This window comes from Leucoraja erinacea, unplaced genomic scaffold, assembly GCF_028641065.1.
Source record: "Leucoraja erinacea ecotype New England unplaced genomic scaffold, Leri_hhj_1 Leri_89S, whole genome shotgun sequence".
NCBI classification, from domain to species: domain Eukaryota; kingdom Metazoa; phylum Chordata; class Chondrichthyes; order Rajiformes; family Rajidae; genus Leucoraja; species Leucoraja erinaceus.
Genome location: NW_026576839.1, coordinates 237221 through 255840, shown reverse-complemented (window position 1 = coordinate 255840; position 18620 = coordinate 237221). Strand labels below are relative to the sequence as shown.

Sequence of the window (18620 nt, the reverse complement as noted above, 5' to 3'; positions counted from 1 at the left end):
GGCCACATCTAACTCCCTCTTAAATATAGCCAATGAACTGGCCTCAACTACCTTCTGTGTCAGAGAATTCCACAGATTCACCACTCTCTGTGTGAAAAATGTTTTTCTCATATCGGTCCTCAAAGATTTCCCCCTGATCCTTAAACTGTGACCCCTTGTTCTGGATATGGGGAGAAGGCAGGAATGGGATACTGATTGGAGACGATCAGCCATGATCACATTGAATGGCGGTGCTGGCTCTAAGGGCCGAATGGCCTACTCCTGCACCTATTGTCTATTGTCTATTGACAGCACCCATAGTCTGCATTGAATCCTGGTCTCTGGCATTGTAAGCGTTGTAAGGCAGCAACTTTACCTCTGTGCCACCGTGCCTCCCTATTAAATCTCCCCCCCCCCCCCCCCCCCCCCCCCTCCCCTCACCCGAGACATATGTCCTCTGGTTCTCGATTCCCCTAATCTGGGCAAAAGTCTGTGCTTTTACTATATCTATTCTTCCCATGATTTTGTAGGCGTCTTTACAATCATCCTCATCCTCCTGCACTCCTTGGAATAAAGTCCTAGCCTGCCCAACTTCTCCCTGAAGCTCAGGCCCTCATAGAAACATAGAAAATAGGTGCAGGACTAGGCCATTCGGCCCTTCGAGCCTGCACCGCCATTCAATATGATCATGGCTGATCATCCAACTCGGTATCCCATCCCTGCCTTCTCTCCATACCCCCTGATCCCTTTAGCCACAAGGGCCACATCTAACCCCCTTAAATATAGCCAATGAACTGTAGCCTCAACTACCTTCTGTGGCAGAGATTTTCTCATCTCGGTCCTAAAAGACTTCCCTCGTATCCTTAATCTGTGACCCCTCGTTCTGGACTTCCCCAACATCGGGAATAATCTTCCTGCATCTAGACTGTCCCACCCCAAGTCCTGGCAACATCCTTGTAAATCTTCTCTGCACCTTTTCCAGTTTGACAACATTTTTTCTATGACATGGTGACCAAAACTGAACACAACACTCAAAATGTGGCCTCACCAGTCTTGTATAACTGCAACATGACCTCCCAACCTCTATACTCAATGCTCTTGACAGATGAAGGCCAAAAGCCTTTTTGACCAACTATATCTACCTGTAACACCACTTTCAAGGAACTATGTACCATGTAAGTCAGGCAACCTCTGGGGGGAAAAGGAACAGTTATCATTTCAGGTCAATTATATATTGGCTTTTAATTTCTGTTGGTTGAGGAATAAATAATGGCTCAGTGTACCCCGGACAACTTTGTCAAGTTAGTGGTACAGGAACCTTTACTCGCGATCTAACATGGAGTATAAAGTCTCAGTTTGATGTTACTTCCAACTTGCCGTGCATCAATCCCTCAGTAGCGCAGTGGAATCCCAACCGAAATTATTCTGCTCATGTTTGTTCCCATCTCAATTCGCAAACATCTGAATTAGAGTGTGTGTACTGTCAACTGAGAAACAGATTAAGTTGGAGTTTCAAAGACTAGGACAATAAAAACGCATGCCCAGTGATTTAAAGTCATAGAAACATAGAAAATAAGTGCAGGAGGTGACCATTCGGCCCTTCGAGCCAGCAACGCCATTCATTGTGATCATGGCTGATCGTCCCCTATCAATAACCTGTGCCTGCCTTCTCCCCATATCCCTTGACTCCACTAGCCCCTAGATCTCTATCTAACTCTCTCTTAAATCCATCCAGTGATTTGGCCTCCACTGCCCTCTGTGGCAGGGAATTCCATAAATTCACAACTCTCTGGGTGAAAAAGGTTTTTTCTCATCTCAGTCTTAAATGACCTCCCCTTTATTCTAAGACTGTGTTGCCCCTGGTTCTGGACTCGCCCAACATTGGGAACATTTTTCCTGCATCTAGCTTGTCCAGTCCTTTTATAATTTTATATGTTTCTATAAGATCTCCCCTCATCCTTCTAAACTCTAGTGAATACAAGCCTAGTCGTTTCAATCTTTCCTCATATGACAGTCCCGCCATCCCAGGGATCAATCTCGTGAACCTGCGCTGCACTGCCTCAATCACAAGGATGTCCTTCCTCAAATGAGGAGACCAAAACTGTACACAATACTCCAGATGTGGTCTCACCAGAGCCCGATACAACTGCAGAAGTCGAGACGAGATCCGTCTGAAGAACGGTCTCGATTCGAAACGTTGGAGCATGAAGAAGGGTCTCGACCCGAAAAGTTGCCTATCTCCTTCGCTCCATAGATGCTGCCTCACCCGCTGAATTTCCCCAGCATTTTTGTCTACCTTCGATTTTCCAGCATCTGCAGTTCCTTCGAGAACACAGTGAATTAAAGTTGTTTATCTTGAAATGCCATGAATTGGAATGGACATAAATCCTCTTCTTTGCCCCCCCCCCCCCCCTCCCTCCTCCCCCCCCCCCCCCCACTCTCTTCTTTGCCCCACCTGAACTTGGACCTCTTCCCCCTCCCCTCCCACCTACACTCCTTCCTCTAGCTTCACGTTTTGCAACTGTTCAATCCTTTTGTCTCGCACCATGTGTCTTTTCCTCTCTAGCCCTTTGTCCAATCACCTGCCTATTGACAACCCCCATCGCCCGTGCCCGCCTATTACCTAAAGGATTGGCCTGCTCCTCCTCTCCTCCTGCTCTCTCCACCTCCCCTACAATCAGTCTGAAGAAGTCTAGTTTAGTGTATCGTCACGTGTACGGAAAAGCTTTTGTTGCGTGCTAACCGGCCAGCGGAAAGACAAGACATGATTGTAATCGAGCCATTTACATAGAAACATAGAAATTAGGTGCAGGAGTAGGCCATTCGGCCCTTCGAGCCTGCACCGCCATTCAATATGATCATGGCTGATCATCCAACCTCAGTATCCCGTACCTGCCTTCTCTCCATACCCTCTAATCCCCTTAGCCACAAGGGCCACATCTAACTCCCTCTTAAATATAGCCGATGAACTGGCCTCGACTACCTTCTGTGGCAGAGAATTCCAGAGACTCACCACTCTCTGTCTGAAAAAAGTTTTTCTCATCTCGGTTTTAAAGGATTTCCCCCTTATCCTTAAGCTGTGACCCCTTGTCCTGGACTTCCCCAACATCGGGAGCAACCTTCCTGCATCTAGCCTGTCCAACCCCTTAAGTGTACAGATACATGATAAAGGAATAACGTTTAGTGCAAGATTATGCCAGTAAAGTCCGATCAAAGATACTCCGAGGGTCCCTGATGAGGTATATAGCAGTACAGGTACTGGACAGTGCTCTAATTGTGGTCCCGACCCTAGATGTCACCTATCCATGTTCTCCAGAGATGTCGCCTCACTAACTTGTTACTCCAGCACTTTATGTTCTTTTAGTTTAGTTTAGAGATACAGCGCGGAAAGAGGCCCTATCGGTCCAATGGGTCCGCGCCGACCAGCGATCCCTGCACATAAACACCAGGGAGAATTTTTACATTTACCAAGCCCATGAACCTACTTACCCGTACGTCTTTGGAGTGTGGGAGGAAACCGACCGAAGATCTCGGGGAAAACCCACGCAGGTCACGGGGAGAATGTACAAACTCCGTACAGACAGCGCCCGTAGTCAGGATCGAACCTGGGTCTCCGGTGCTGCATTCGCTGTAAGACAGCAACTCTACCACGCGCGTCTTCTTTTCTCTCATTGTAAACGGTGTGTTTCGGAAATACTGCACAAAATGTTTTTCATGGTCGCAGGTGTTGAGGTTCTTAGAAAAACGTAGAAACCTGAGAAGAGATATCCTCACCTGGCGCGGACCGAAGGGTCTGACGGATACACGGAGACAAGAACTGCGTGCCCAACTGGTGGACTATGTCAAACATCATGCAGTGAGTATGCTCTATTGGAATTGTACGCTGAGCTTTGGTTTTAGTTTTACAGAAACAGCATGGCAACAGGCCCTTCAGCCCACTGAGTCCACACTGACCATCGACCACAAAGTCAACTCTTCCTTCTTGATTATTGAGGGTGTCAGGGGTGATGGGGAGATGGCAAGAGGACAGGGTTGAGACAATAGACAATAAACAATAGACAATAGGTGTAGTAGTAGGCTATAGAAACATAGAAAATAGGTGCAGGAGTAGGCTATTCGGCCCTTCCAGCATGCACCGCCATTCAATATGATCATGGCTGATCATCCAACTCAGTATCCTGTACCTGCCTTCTCTCCATACCCCCTGATACCTTTAGCCACAAGGGCCACAACTAACTCCCTCTTAAATATAGCCAATAAACTGGCCTCAACTACCTTCTGTGGCAGAGAATTCCACAGATTCTCCACTCTCTGTGTGAAAAATGTTTTTCTCATCTCAGTCCTAAAAGATTTCCCCCTTATCCTTGAACTGTGACCCCTTGTTCTGGACTTCCCCAACATCGGGAACAATCTTCCTGCATCTAGCCTGTCCAACCCCTTAAGAATTTTGTAAGTTTCTATAAGATTCCCCCTCAATCTTCTAAATTCTAGCGAGTACAAGCCAAGTCTATCCAATCTTTCTTCATATGAAAGTCCTGACATCCCAGGAATCAGTCTGGTGAACCTTCTCTGTACTCCCTCGATGACACAGACAGCATCCGAGGTAAGGATTGAACCCAGGTGTCTGATGCTGCGAGGCAACAGTTCAACACCACATTCGTACCTGCCTCAACCATTGCCCCTGACAGCATGTTCCAGGCACCCACCCCTTATTTTGCACCACACATCTTTAAACTTTGGCCACTTTGCCATGAAAGCTGTACCCTCTAGTATTTGATTTTACCACCCTGAGAGAACAAAGGTTTCCGACTGTCTGCCCTGTCTTTTACCTGTAATTTTATACAATTCTATCAGGTCTTCCCTCAAACTCCGGTGTTCCACAGAAAGCAACCCAAGTTTGTCCAATCCCTTCATTACTGTGTGTGCAGGAAGGAACTGCAGATGCTGGTTTATACCAAAGATAGACACAAAGTGCTGGAATAATTTAGCGGGTCAGGCAGCATCTCTGGAGAAAATGAATAGGTGACGTTTTGGGTCGAGACTGTTCCGACCCGAAATATCACGTGGGGTTCCTTCTCTCCAGAGATGCTGCCTGACCCGCTGAATTACCCCAGCATTTTGTGTCTCTCTTTATTGCTCCTACACTCTAATCCATGCTGGTAAATAATGGACTAATAATTGATTCTTTATGGCATATCTTTTGGATTTAGCATCAATGATCATTCTTGCCTTAACAGGCAAATCCACCTTAATCTGACAAACTATATTGCACTGTGGAAGAAGGAACTGCAGATGCTGCATTACACCAAAGATAGACACAACATGTCATCATTCAGTCATCTGAGCCATCAATAGGACCCGCATGTGAGGAGGTGGTGAATCTGTGGAATTCATTGCCTCAGAAGGCTGTGGAGGCCAAGTCAATGGATATTTTCTAAGATGGAGATTGATAGGTTCTTGGTCAGTACGGGTGTCAAGGGATTAAGTAGGAACTGCAGATGCTGGAAAATCGAAGGTAGACAAAAATGCTGGAGAAACTCAGCGGGTGCAGCAGCATCTATGGAGCGAAGGAAATCGGCAACGTTTCGGGATAGATGCAGGAAGATTGTTCCCGATGTTGGGGAAGTCCAGAACAAGGGGTCACAGTTTAAGGAAGTCTTTTTAGGACCGAGATGAGAAAAACATTTTTCACACAGACAGTGGTGAATCTGTGGAATTCTCTGCCACAGAATGTAGTTGAGGCCAGTTTATTGGCTATATTTAAGCAGGTACAGGATACTGAGTTGGATGATCAGCCGTGATCATATTGAATGTTGCCTATTTCATTCGCTCCATTGATGCTGCTGCACCCGCTGAGTTTCTCCAGCATTTTTGTCTACCTTCGGGTGTCAAGGGATATGGGGAGAAGGCAGGAGAATGGGGTTGAGAAGGAAAGAGAGATCACCCATGTACGACTGGCGGAGTAGACTTGATGGGCCGAATGGCCTAATTCTGCTCCAATAATTTATGACCTTCGCTATTCAGTATTTACTTTGTTGTCATTTCACTAAGTGCTTACACACACAGAAGAAACAAAAAATTGTTTCTCATCAGTTCCTGTCAGTGCAGTTAATAAAAAATAGAATAAATACATCCAACTTTAAATCTAAAAAAGAGTTAAAATTGAACTAAAAACAGACATTCAGACCGAACAGTGACTTTGCTTTGACAGGTGTCTAGCTTGGGTGTTGGTGTATGATGTACGGAGAGGGGACACAGTCCGTTAACCAGTTTTATTGCTTGTAGGAAGAAGCTGTTTAGCATCCTGCTGGTTCTGCAGCTGATACTCCTGTACCTCTTCCCAGATGGCAGAATGGAGAAGATGTGGTGTGATGGGTGATAAGGGTCCTTAATGATGGAGATAGCTACGTCTTGTGGTTAATAATAATGCACCCAAAATTGTTTGCCGCATTGTAACCTAGGTACGTACGTCTGCTTTTAGGTTACTCATGTGACAGAGGAGAGGACAAAGGAACAACACGCCCAGGTCCAGGAGATGCTGGGTCAGTACCTCATGAGGAGAAACTTAGAACGGAGGTCGGAGCTGCGGGGAGAGGCTCTGCTAGCCCAGATTAACACCGACATTGAGCTACTGATGAGTAAGTAGGAGCACAGAAATATTTTTTTTTAGCTTAGTTTACAGATAGAGCGCGGAAATAGGCCCTTCGGCCCATGGAGTCAGCACCGACCAGCGATCCCCGCACACTAACACCATCCTACACGCACTAGGGACATTTAACTCTCTCTCTCTCTAGAATTTAGGAAATTGAGAGGGGATCTTATAGAAACTTACAAAATTCTTAAGGGGTTGGACAGGCTAGATGCAGGAAGATTGCTCCCGATGTTGTGAAAGTCCAGGACAAGGGGCCACAGCTTAAGGATAAGGGGGAAATCCTTTAAAACCGAGATGAGAAGAACTTTTTTCACACAGAGAGTGGTGAGTCTCTGGAACTCTCTGCCGCAGAGGGTAGTCGAGGCCAGTTCATTGGCTATATTTAAGAGGGAGTTAGATGTGGCCCTTGTGGCTAAGGGGATCAGAGGGTATGGAGAGAAGGCAGGTACGGGATACCGAGTTGGATGATCAGCCATGATCATATTGAATGGCGGTGCAGGCTCGAAGGGCCGAATGGCCTACTCCTGCACCTAATTTCTATGTTTCTATGTTAACACTTGTGCCAATCCAATTAACCTATCGACCTGCACGTCTTTGGAGTGTGGGTGGAAACCGAAGATCTCGGGGAAAATCTCCCTCGGTCACGGGGAGAACGTGCCAACTCCGTACAGACAGCACCAGCGGTCGGGATCGAAGGCGGGTCTCCGGCGCTGTAAGTGGCAGCAACTCTACCACCGCGCCACCCAAATATGGGACCAGAATGTGTCCATTTATCCCCGATTCAGCCATTCCATGCTCGTGAAGGTAGACACAAAATGCTGGAATAACTCAGCGGTACAGGTAGCATCTATGGACAGAAGGAAGGGGTGACGTTTCGGGTCGAGACCTTCTTCGTTTCTCCGGTACCTTGTGCCTTTTTGTCACGACCTTCTCAGTCTGAAGAAGGGTCTCAACCCGAGCCCCTTCTTCAGACCCTACTTCAGCCTGTCCCGCTGCGTTACTCCAGCATTTTGTGTCTTTTTTCGGTTTAAACCAGCACCTGCAGTTCCGTCTCTACAACATTCCATGCACCTGTTGTGCCCCATGTTCTTAATATTTAATTAGAATTTGTTCAATTCTGATCACGGATGCTTTCTGTACGGAGTTTGTACGTTCTCCCTGTGACCTGCGTGGGTTTTCTCCGGGTGCTCCGGTTTCCTCCCACACTCGAAAAATGTACAGGTTTGTAGGTTAATTGGCTTTGGTAAAATTGTACATTGTCCCTAGTGTGTGCAGGACAATTCGAGTGTACAGGGATCGCTGGCTGGCATGGTGGGCCGAAGGGCCTGTTTCCGCGCTGTATCTCTAAACTAAACTAAACTGAACTGAACTAATATGACAATAAAATACTTACAATACACAATAGGTGCAGGAGTAGGCCATTCGGCCCTTTGAGCCAGCACCCCCGTTCAATGTGATCATGGCTGATCATCCCCAATCAGTACCCCTTTCCTGTCTTCTCCCCATATCCCCTTTAAGAGCCCTATCTAGCTCTCTCTTGAATTTCCAGAGAACCAGCCTCCACCGCTCTCTGAGGCAGAGAATTCCACAGACTCACAACCCTCTGTGTGAAAAAGTGTTTCATCGTCTCTGTTCTAAATGGCTTACCCCTTATTCCTAAACTGTGGCCCCTGGTTCCCAACATTGGGAAACATGTTTCCTGCCTCTCGCGTGTCCAAACCCATAACAATCTTATATGTTTCAATAAGATGCCCTCTCATCCTTCTAAACTTCAGAGTGTACAAATCCAGCCGCTCCATTCTCTCAGCATATGACAGTCCCGCCATCCCGGGAATTAACCTTGAAAACCTACACCGCCGCACTCAATAGCAAGAATGTCCTTCCTCAAATTAGGGGACCAAAACTGCACACAATACTCCAGGTGTGATCTCACTCAGGCCCTGTACAACTGCAGAAGGACCTCTTTGCTCCTATACTCGACTCCTCTTGTTATAAAGGCCAACATGCCATTTGCTTTCTTCACTGCCTACTGTACCTGCATGCTTACTTTCATAGCCTGATGAACAAGGACCCCCAGATCCCGTTGTACTTCCCCTTTTCCCAACTTGACGCCATTTAGAAAGCAATCTGCCTTCCTGTTTTTCCTACCAAAGTGGATAACCTCACATTTATCCGCATTAAACTGCATCTGCCATGCATCTGCCCACTCCTCCAACCTGTCCAAGTCAGCCTGCATTACTCTCTTTCTCTCTCTCTCTCTTGAATCTCAAGCAAAAACTAAAATTACTTAACAGATTAGGCAGAAACTGAAGAGAACGTTTCGGGTCGAAGTCCCTTGCAGTTTGAACGATTGGTTTTGCGCGGGCCTTTGTATTCTCGTTGTTTTTCTTCTTTTTTTTTTAAATTTATATTTTCATTAGAAGCAGCGTACAAAAGTATAAACGGCGGCATATGACATAATACACTTATTGGACAGCTTCAATTTTAATTTTAGCAAAGATGAAATAGAAAAAAGAGTGGAAGAGCAAGAGAGAAAGAGAATGAAAGAGAAAGTGAATGTGTGAGAATAGAATCCCGAAACTACCAAACGAATGAAGTCGAAGAGTGGGTAAGTAAAATAAATAGGCAAAACGTAAAGAAATAAAAAGACAAAAACGGGGGGGAAAAAAAAAGAAAAAAAAGTGATGATATAGAAACATAGAAACATAGAAATTAGGTGCAGGAGTAGCCCATTCGGCCCTTCGAGCCTGCACCGCCATTCAATATGATCATGGCTGATCATCCAACTCAGTATCCCGTACCTGCCTTCTCTCCATACCCCCTGATCCCCTTAGCCACAAGGGCCACATCTAACTCCCTCTTAAATATAGCCAATGAACTGGCCTCGACTACCCTCTGCGGCAGAGAGTTCCAGAGATTCACCACTCTCTGTGTGAAAAAAGTTCTTCTCATCTCGGTTTTAAAGGATTTCCCCCTTATCCTTAAGCTGTGACCCCTTGTCCTGGACTTCCCCAACATCGGGAACAATCTTCCTGCATCTATCCTGTCCAACCCCTTAAGAATTTTGTAAGATATACCTGCTTCATTTCTCTCGGTTTTTCTCGTTTGCATCCAGGCGCTCCCAGCCTGAAGGAGGCGACTGAGAAGGACGTGGAGCTCTTTAACTGCAGGTCCGCTCCAGTGGCAGCCAGGGCCAAGCAGTGCCACGGTGCCATGCTGCAGTCCGTCAGGGGCCCCTGGTGGAAGAAACTGGGCGACGAGATGCAGGATCCCGACACGATCTACGCGGACGACGCGGACCTTGATCTCGTCCTGTGAGCGGTGGAACGCAGGCCGCGGGCATCGTGCGCCAGGCTGATGTGCGGGAGGAGAGGTGGGGTGTGTGGGCTGGCAACGTTGTGGCCCGTGGGCGGCAAGCAGGAGGCGCTTGCATCCTTTGTCCACGTGTGCAGTGGGAGGGAAAGCACTTGCGGAGCCCAATTCCCAGCTTTTTACTGCACCTCGGACCAGGTGACAATACACTGAGACTGAAACTGAGCTACTGCCTCACAGCGCCGGAGAACCGGATTCGATCCTGCGCTCGGGTGCCATCTGTGTGGAGTCTGCAGGTTCTCCCGGAGACCGTGTGGGTCTGCTCCGGTTTCCTCCCGCGTCCCAAAGATGTGCGGGAAGGAACCGCAGGTGCTGGTTTATACCGCAGAAAGACACAAAGTGCTGGAGTAATTCAGCGGGTCAGGCAGCATCTCTGGAGGAAAAGAATAGGTAACGTTTCGGGTCGGAAACCCGATCCTAAAACTTCCGAGCCCGAGTCTGAAGAAGGGTTCTGACCCGAAACATCACCTATATAACCATATAACCATATAACAATTACAGCACGGAAACAGGCCATCTCGGCCCTTCTAGTCCGTGCCGAACACTTATTCTCCCCTAGTCCCATCTACCTGCACTCAGACCACAACCCTCCATTCCTTTCCCGCCCATATACCTATCCATTTTATTTTTAAATGATAAAATCGAACCTGCCTCCACCACTTCCACTGGAAGCTCATTCCACACAGCTACCACTCTCTGAGTAAAGAAGTTCCCCCTCATGTTGCCCCTAAACTTCTGTCCCTTAATTCTCAAATCATGTCCTCTTGTTTGAATCTTCCCTACTCTCAATGGGAAAAGCTTATCCACGTCAACTCTGTCTATCCCTCTCATCATTTTTAAGTCCTCTATCAAGTCCCCCCTTAACCTTCTGTGCTCCAAAGAATAAAGACCTAACTTGTTCAACCTTTCTCTGTAACTGAGGTGCTGAAACCCAGGCAACATTCTAGTAAATCTCCTCTGTACTCGCTCTATTTTGTTGACATCTTTCCTATAATTTGACGACCAGAATTGTACACCATATTCCAGAATTGGCCTCACCAATGCCTTGTACAATTTTAACATTACATCCCAACTTCTATACTCAATGCTCTGATTTATATAGGCCAGCAGACCAAAAGGTTTCTTTACCACCCTATCTACATGTAAGTGGTAGCGAATTCATGTTCTTCAGTGATGCTGCCTGACCCGCTGAGCTACGCTGACATTTTGTGTCTATCAAAGAAGGGCAGGTTTGCAGGTTAATTGCCCCTAGTGGATGGGAAAGTGGGATAACATAGAACCTGTGGGAACGGCTGATCAATGGGCGGTGTGGGCTCAGTGAGCCCAAGGGCCTCCAGTATTTTCATGCTGTATCCCTAAACTGAACTCAGTATTTTCTTTTGAAAGCAGTGGCTGTTATGGTGCTGAAAGAGTTGGTAACAGACTACAGACAACAACCTCGCAAACCACAATTGTTCCTTTTTAATAAAGTTTATTTAAATTATAAATGTGAATTGGAGGGCGCGTGTAAGAAGGAACCACAAATGCTGCTTTAAACCGAAGATAGGCGCAGAATGCTGGAGTGACACAGCAGGTCAGGCAGCATCTCTGGATAGATAAGGAATGGGTGACGTTTCGGGTCGAGACACTTCTTCAGACTGGTAAATGGTAGCGAATTGAGGAATGCAGTTGAACAGAGGGGTCTAGGAATAACTGTGCACAGTTCCCGGAAGGTGGAATCTCATGTAGATAGGGTGGTAAAGAAAGCTTTTGGTGTGCTGGCCTTTATAAATCAGAACATTGAGTATAGAAGTTGGGATGCAATGTTAAAATTGTACAAGGCATCGGTGAGGCCAATTCTGGAATATGGTGTACGATTTTGGTCGCCAAATAGTAGGAAAGATGTCAACAAAATAGAGAGAGTACAGAGGAGATTTACTAGAATGTTGGTACACAAAAATGCTGGAGAAACTCAGCGGGTGCAGCAGCATCTATGGAGCGAAGGAAATAGGCGACGTTTCGGGCCGAAACCCTTCCTAGAATGTTTCCTAGAAACCCTTCCTAGAAACCCTTATTAGAATGTTGCCTGGGTTTCAGCACCTAAGTTACAGATAAAGGTTTAACAGGATAGGCCTTTATTCTTTGGAGCGCAGAAGGTTAAGGGGGGACTTGATAGAGGTCTTTAAAATTATGAGAGGGATAGACAGAGTTGACGTGGATAAGCTTTTCCCATTGAGAGTAGGGAAGATTCAAACAAGAGGACATGATTTGAGAATTAAGGGACAAAAGTTTAGGGGTAACGGCTTTGCCGGCAATGCAGAGAAATATAGAACAAATGAATGAAAGATATATTTTAAAAAATAACAATGATAAAGGAAACTATCCAAGTCAAGTCAAGTCAAGTTTATTTGTCACATACACATACGAGATGTGCAGTGAAATGAAAGTGGCGAATGCTCGCGGACTTATTGTGCAAAAGACAAACAACCAAACAACCTATAAACACAATCATAACACACATATCCTATAGGAAACCGGAGGGCATCCTTTCTCCTCTGCCCCTTAAGTTAAATTAGAGTTGTATATTTCGAGCTGAATAACAGCTGGGGTCCCTGTACATGGCTCATGTAGAAGTGAGCACCTCTGACAGTAGCATCTCCTCATCACACACTGCAAAGAGATGGAGGACCAACTACCCTGTTATTAGATCCCCATTATTAGATGCCCAGCTTAAGCCTAGACTAAAGTATTTAAAAAAAGTATAAAGTATCCTTTATTGTCATTCAGACATTTCAGTCTGAATGAAATTGTATACCTTGCAGTCATAGCATAGCATAGAATAAAATAACAAAACACACACTTAACACAGTTTAACATCCACCACAGTGAGTTCACCAGGCACCTCCTCACTGTGATGGAAGGCAAACGTCTTAAAGTCCTTGTCTCTTCCCTCCTTGTTCTCCCTCTGCGTTGAGGCGATCCAGGCTTCCGATGTTGTGACCCCGCCGGGTGATGGTAAGTCCCGCGGCTGAATCCGAGCTCCGCGAACGGGCCGGTTCAAACTCCGCGGCCCGGGGCGGTCGAAGCTGCCGCCCTCCAGCCCAGCGGACAAAGCTGTCGTTGCGGGAGCTCCGGAAAAACAGGTCACCAACCCGGGACCTGCGAGCTCCCGACGTTGTCATCCACTGGGCCCGCGGCCGAGGCTCCCAAGACTAGGTTTTAATAAGGTCCGAAGAAGGGTCCTGACCCGAAAGGTCACCCATCCATTTTCTCCAGAGAGGCTGCCTGACCCCCTGAGCTAGTCCAGCGTGTTATGTCTGTCGATGACTACGTTTGTTGAGTTATGGAAGGGGGAGGGGTGGAGGGGGGGGATTTGATAGAACCTCATACAATGACACTGAGCGGAGAGGATAATTGCAGAACAGCACTTCATATTAACATACGTTCAAACAAGTAAATGGCAACATTTGCATTGACATCATCAGGTTTCAAAGAGTGAATCATATCTGAAATGAAAAGTGGAGACGAGACGCAGCCTTGATTTAAGGACCACTGGGTTTCTGTGATAAAGAAAATATCTGTATCCAGTTGAATTACTTCCTATGCCCTTAGGACATTTTAATACCTCGATTAAAAGAAAGAGAAGTATTGATTAAATGTTATTCTCTTTCTCCTACCTGGAGTGATGCTAATGTGTAGGAAGGAACTGCAGATACTGGGTTAAACCGAAGATAGACACAAAAATCTGGAGTAACTCAGCGGGACAGGCAGCATCTCTGGAGAGAAGGAATGGGTGACGTTTCGGGTCGAGACTTCTTCTTCAGACTTCTGAAGTCTGGAGTCCAGTCTGAAGAAGGGTCTCAACCTGAAACGTCACCAATTCCTTCTCTCCAGAGATACCACCGGTCCCGCTGAGTTACTCCGGATTTTTATGTCTATCTGGAGTGATGCAAAGTTCATTTAGACAATAGATGCAGGCTCACTGGTGCCCTAAGCACTGACCAATCTTGGTGGCCCCCTCCTTTCCACACTGACCCAGTCCATTTTAGTTGTTGACCTGTCTGACCAGATATACAATGCAGGTTGCAGCAGTACAAAAATGTATTCATATGATAACACAATATACTGTACAAACTAAGCCAAGCTTGGGCTACATAAAGTTCTACAAAAATGCAATACATCTATTTTAATATTTCACGTTAAATGTATCAAAGTTCCAATATTCATGACCTGAAAGGCATTTTTCTACATTTCATTTTCGCAAAATCACTGATAACATCCTCAAAATTAATACTTCTCAGAATGTCTGCTTGAATTGTTAATATACACAGTGAGTCGAGTCTTTCTTGAAGCATAACTGATCTATTTGGGTTTTTTACACCTTTCAGTTGTGAGAAAGACCTCTCTGTTGTGCAGTTGGTGACCATTAATGTTAAAAATATTCTTAAGGCAATTTCAACGTTTGGAAAGGCACTCTCTGGTTTGTCTTCTGTAATTGTGTTGTAAAGTTCCATGTGAGTGAAAGATGTTTTCATGGTTGTTTTAAACTTATGAAGAACATATGAATGGAACTGCTGAAGCTCTGTAGACAAAGTGTTGTTCATGTCATCTGGATAAACATCAATGAGTGTCTGACAAGTCTTTGAGTACCTTTCACTTTCTGATAATTGGGAATTAGCACCTTGTTGGGTGGCATTAGGAACATCTGTCAGACAAGAGAATCTGTCTGCTATTTCAGTGACACCTTTCGTCTCCTCCTCATTTCCGTTTCTAACTTTTCAACAATTACATAAAAGGTGGAGATACGGAATTTGTCTCTGGCACTGAGAATGACCTCTGGTGTATTTCCATCGTTGGGCATTCTCTTTCTTATACGCTTACGCGTTTGAGTTGCTTTGTATTCTACATCAGGGAGCATGTCCTTTGCAAGTGATTCAAATCTCTCAAACTCATCTCTTGATGTGTGCAACTGGTCTGCCAATGATGAATACAAATCTGCACATGTTTGCAAGATCACATTTTCACTTTGAAGAAGTTGACTTGTTCTATGAAACTTTTCTAAAGTTTCATTCCAAAACATTCAGCATGAACACAAATTCCAGTTCTTGCATCTTGTTTGCAATATTCTTTGCCTCCCTTCTAGTGTCACCTTTTTGCAACTGGTCATCTGATAAATCTTCTAAAAAGCTTCCAGAATCTTGAAGAAAGAGTTGATGATTGATGCAGTTGCCACAGCATAACATGTGCTTCTCATCTGGTGTCTGAAAGTGATTTCAACACTTTTTCATTTCCAATGCAATCTTTGAGAATTCTCCACTGAGCAGTTGAGGCTGAAAAGAATGTGTAGAGCAGTTGTACAGTGGAAAAGAAATCTACTGCAACTTGACAGCAATCCACAGCACTTCGTCCAACTAAATTTAGTGAATGAGCTGCACAGAGTACATAAATGGCAAACTGATTTGCAACCAAAAGTTTATGCTGCATGCCATTGTAACGTCCAGACATGTTGGCAGCATTGTCGTATGACTGCCCTCTGCATTTAGCAAAATCCAATTTACAATCATCACATAAGTACTTCAACACCTGCTGTGCCATAGCTTCACCAGTGTGTTTTTGTAATTCCAAAAATGTGATAAATCGTTCAACTGTCTGTCCATCTTGCAAGTATCTGAGCACTATGCTCAGTTGGTCAACATGCGAAAGATCAGGCGTGCAGTCCACAGACAGACTGAAGTACCCAGAAATATTAATTTTGTCAATGATGACGGAGTGCACTTTCTTTGCCATTAACTCAATAAGTTCCTCTCATATCGTTTTGGACAGGTACGAAGGGTCGCCTTTTCCAGCATTGCCATACCGTGATATGTGAGCAGCCAAGAATGGGCCAAACTGACTTATCAATTCGAGTAGCCCCAAATAATTCCCATTATTGAGAGACCCAAATTTTTCCACTTTTCCTCAGAATGCCAATCCTCGTTCAGCCAGTGTGCGAATGACTGCTACAACATGCCGAAGCACATTCTCCCAGTAATTGTACTCCTCTTCAATTTGTTTTTCCAGTGGCTGTGCCAAGCCTAAGCCTTGTTTCCGAGTTAGATATGTCAACATGGCATCTCGGTGAGTTGTACTTTTTTCATGGTTGTCAATTACAGCAGTGTTTCGCCGGTCACTGAATCCTTCATTTCTAGCAAAATGCGTTGACCCTGTGGGCGCAAATAGTTTACAAACAAAACAGTAAACTGATCCTTTTGAAGGAGAGTACAACAGCCATTCTCTCTTGTAGTGTTCACCATTGGCTTTTATTCCAAAAAAGATTTTATGTGAACAGTGTCTCTTTGGCTTCCCACTGATGAAATTGCGACACGATTTGTCAAATGGCCCATTGTGGTGCTGACATTCACTGGGTCCACAAGCAACCCAATATGTCACATCATCACCATAAAATTCATCCCACAACCCTGGGCCCTTAGCTTTGTTCATTTCATCCTTGGTCAGTTCTCTAAACTCCTTGGACAGTTCAAAAGCATTTACTGCAAAAGGATTTGAGTATAGGAGCAGGGAGGTTCTACTGCAGTTGTACAGGGTCTTGGTGAGACCACACCTGGAGTATTGCGTACAGTTTTGGTCTCCAAATCTGAGGAAGGACATTATTGCCATAGAGGGAGTGCATAGACGGTTCACCAGACTGATTCCTGGAATGTCAGGACTGTCTTATGAAGAAAGACTGGATAGACTTGGTTTATACTCTCTAGAATTTAGAAGATTGAGAGGGGATCTTATAGAAACTTACCAAATTCTGAAGGGGTTGGACAGGCTAGATGCAGGAAGATTGTTCCTGATGTTAGGGAAGTCCAGGACAAGGGGTCACAGCTTAAGGATCAAGGGGGAAATCCTTTAAAATCGAGATTAGAAGAACTTTTTTCACACAGAGAGTGGTGAATCTCCGGAACTCTCTGCCACAGAGGGTAGTCGAGGCCAGTTCATTGGCTATATTTAAGAGGGAGTTAGATGTGGCCCTTGTGGCTAAGGGGATCAGAGGGTATGGAGAGACGGCAGGTACGGGATACTGAGTTGGATGATCAGCCATGATCATATTGAATGGCGGTGCAGACTCGAAGGGCCGAATGGCCTACTCCTGCACCTAATTTCTATGTTTCTATGTTTCTAAACTCCTTGGACAGTTCAAAAGCATTTACACATCTTGTCGTAGAACTAGGTCCAGGTTGTGGCACTTCATCATGTGCAACGTCATCATGAAAATCTGGCCTTGCACCAACACTGCCTGTTTCTGATGAAGGTGATAGATTTGATTCACTTGCTGTCTCTGAAGACTAACACTGGTTTTGATCTGGATCATCTTTCTCTGCAGTTTGTAAGAAGGAATCTGTCAGCTCTTCTGTCTTGGCTACAACAGGCAGATTATTTTGCTCATTCTCTTTTGCACGTTTTCTCTTTTGCGCACCACTCAACTGAACGCGCTTCATTTTTGACGTTTACATGGGGCTGAAATTAAAAAGGGGCAGAGAGAGGGTCATTGAAATGACTGTCATGACAACTGAATTTGGCTCCGTCATTTTACTTTTAAACACATGCTACGACACTGCACCTCGCCAACAAAAAATAGCTTCAATCAGGCAAAAGTAGACACAAAAAGTCTCAAAAAAGATCGATAGATAAGAGACTATGTATACTAATTAAATAAAGGATCATTGAAGCTGTATGACATCTTACCAGTGCAGTGGTCTTAGATTTCCAAGGATATCGCACACATCATGTCTGAGGCACAGAGGTCAGTCGAGAATATTCCACAACAGGAAACATGTGACAGTGTTAATGATCTTACTGACCAACAGTGGTCAGAGTGCACTGTGCCAGCAGTGCCCCTTGTGGTACACCTGGGAAGATAACCCTAAGGTGCACCATGATGAAGAAACTGAACATTATGATCAATTTGCACTAGTTTTATCCATTTTTTATTTTTACAAATCTTCATTCGTTTTTTTTTCTTTTCACACTTTTCCCAACTTTGTGGTGCCCCCTTTGGCCCTGGTGCCCTAAGCACGTGCTTAGTTTGCTTAATGGTTAATCCGCCCCTGGATGCAGGAGTAGGCCATTCGGCCTTTCGAGCCTGCACCGCCATTCAATATGATCATGGCTGATCATCCAACTCGGTATCCTGTACCTGCCTTCTCTCCATACCCCCTGATCCCTTTAGCCACAAGGGCTGCACCTAACTCCCTCTTAAATATAGCCAATGAACTGGCCTCAACTACTTTCTGTGGCAGAGAATTCCACAGATTCACCACTCTCTGTGTGGAAAATGTTTTTCTCATCTCGGTCCTAAAAGACTTCCCTCTTATCCTTAAACTGTGACCCCTTGTTCTGGACTTCCCCAACATCGGGAACAATCTTCCTGCATCTAGCCCGCCCAAACCCTTAAGAATTTTGTACGTTTCTATAAGATCCCCCCTCAATCTTCTAAATTCTAGCGAGTACAAGCCGAGTCTATCCAGTCTTTCTTCATATGAAAGTCCTGCCATCCCAGGAATCAGTCTGGTGAACCTTCTCTGTACTCCCTCTATGGCAAGAATGTCTTTCCTCAGATTAGGAGACCAAAACTGTACGCAATACTCCAGGT

At 45.3% G+C, this 18620-nt stretch overlaps 1 protein-coding gene across 1 annotated transcript in view; it reads left to right on the top strand.

Moving 5' to 3' along the window:
• The window catches only part of iqcb1 (IQ motif containing B1), an 85861-nt gene extending 74371 nt beyond the window's left edge, over positions 1 to 11490 (top strand). The window contains exons 12-14 of the mRNA XM_055631760.1: positions 3704 to 3835; positions 6461 to 6617; positions 9747 to 11490. Of these exons, the coding sequence (XP_055487735.1) occupies positions 3704 to 3835; positions 6461 to 6617; positions 9747 to 9949 (492 nt within the window). The 3' untranslated portion in view covers positions 9950 to 11490. The remainder of the gene's footprint in view (positions 1 to 3703; positions 3836 to 6460; positions 6618 to 9746) is intronic.
• The last annotated feature ends 7130 nt before the right edge of the window (positions 11491 to 18620 follow it).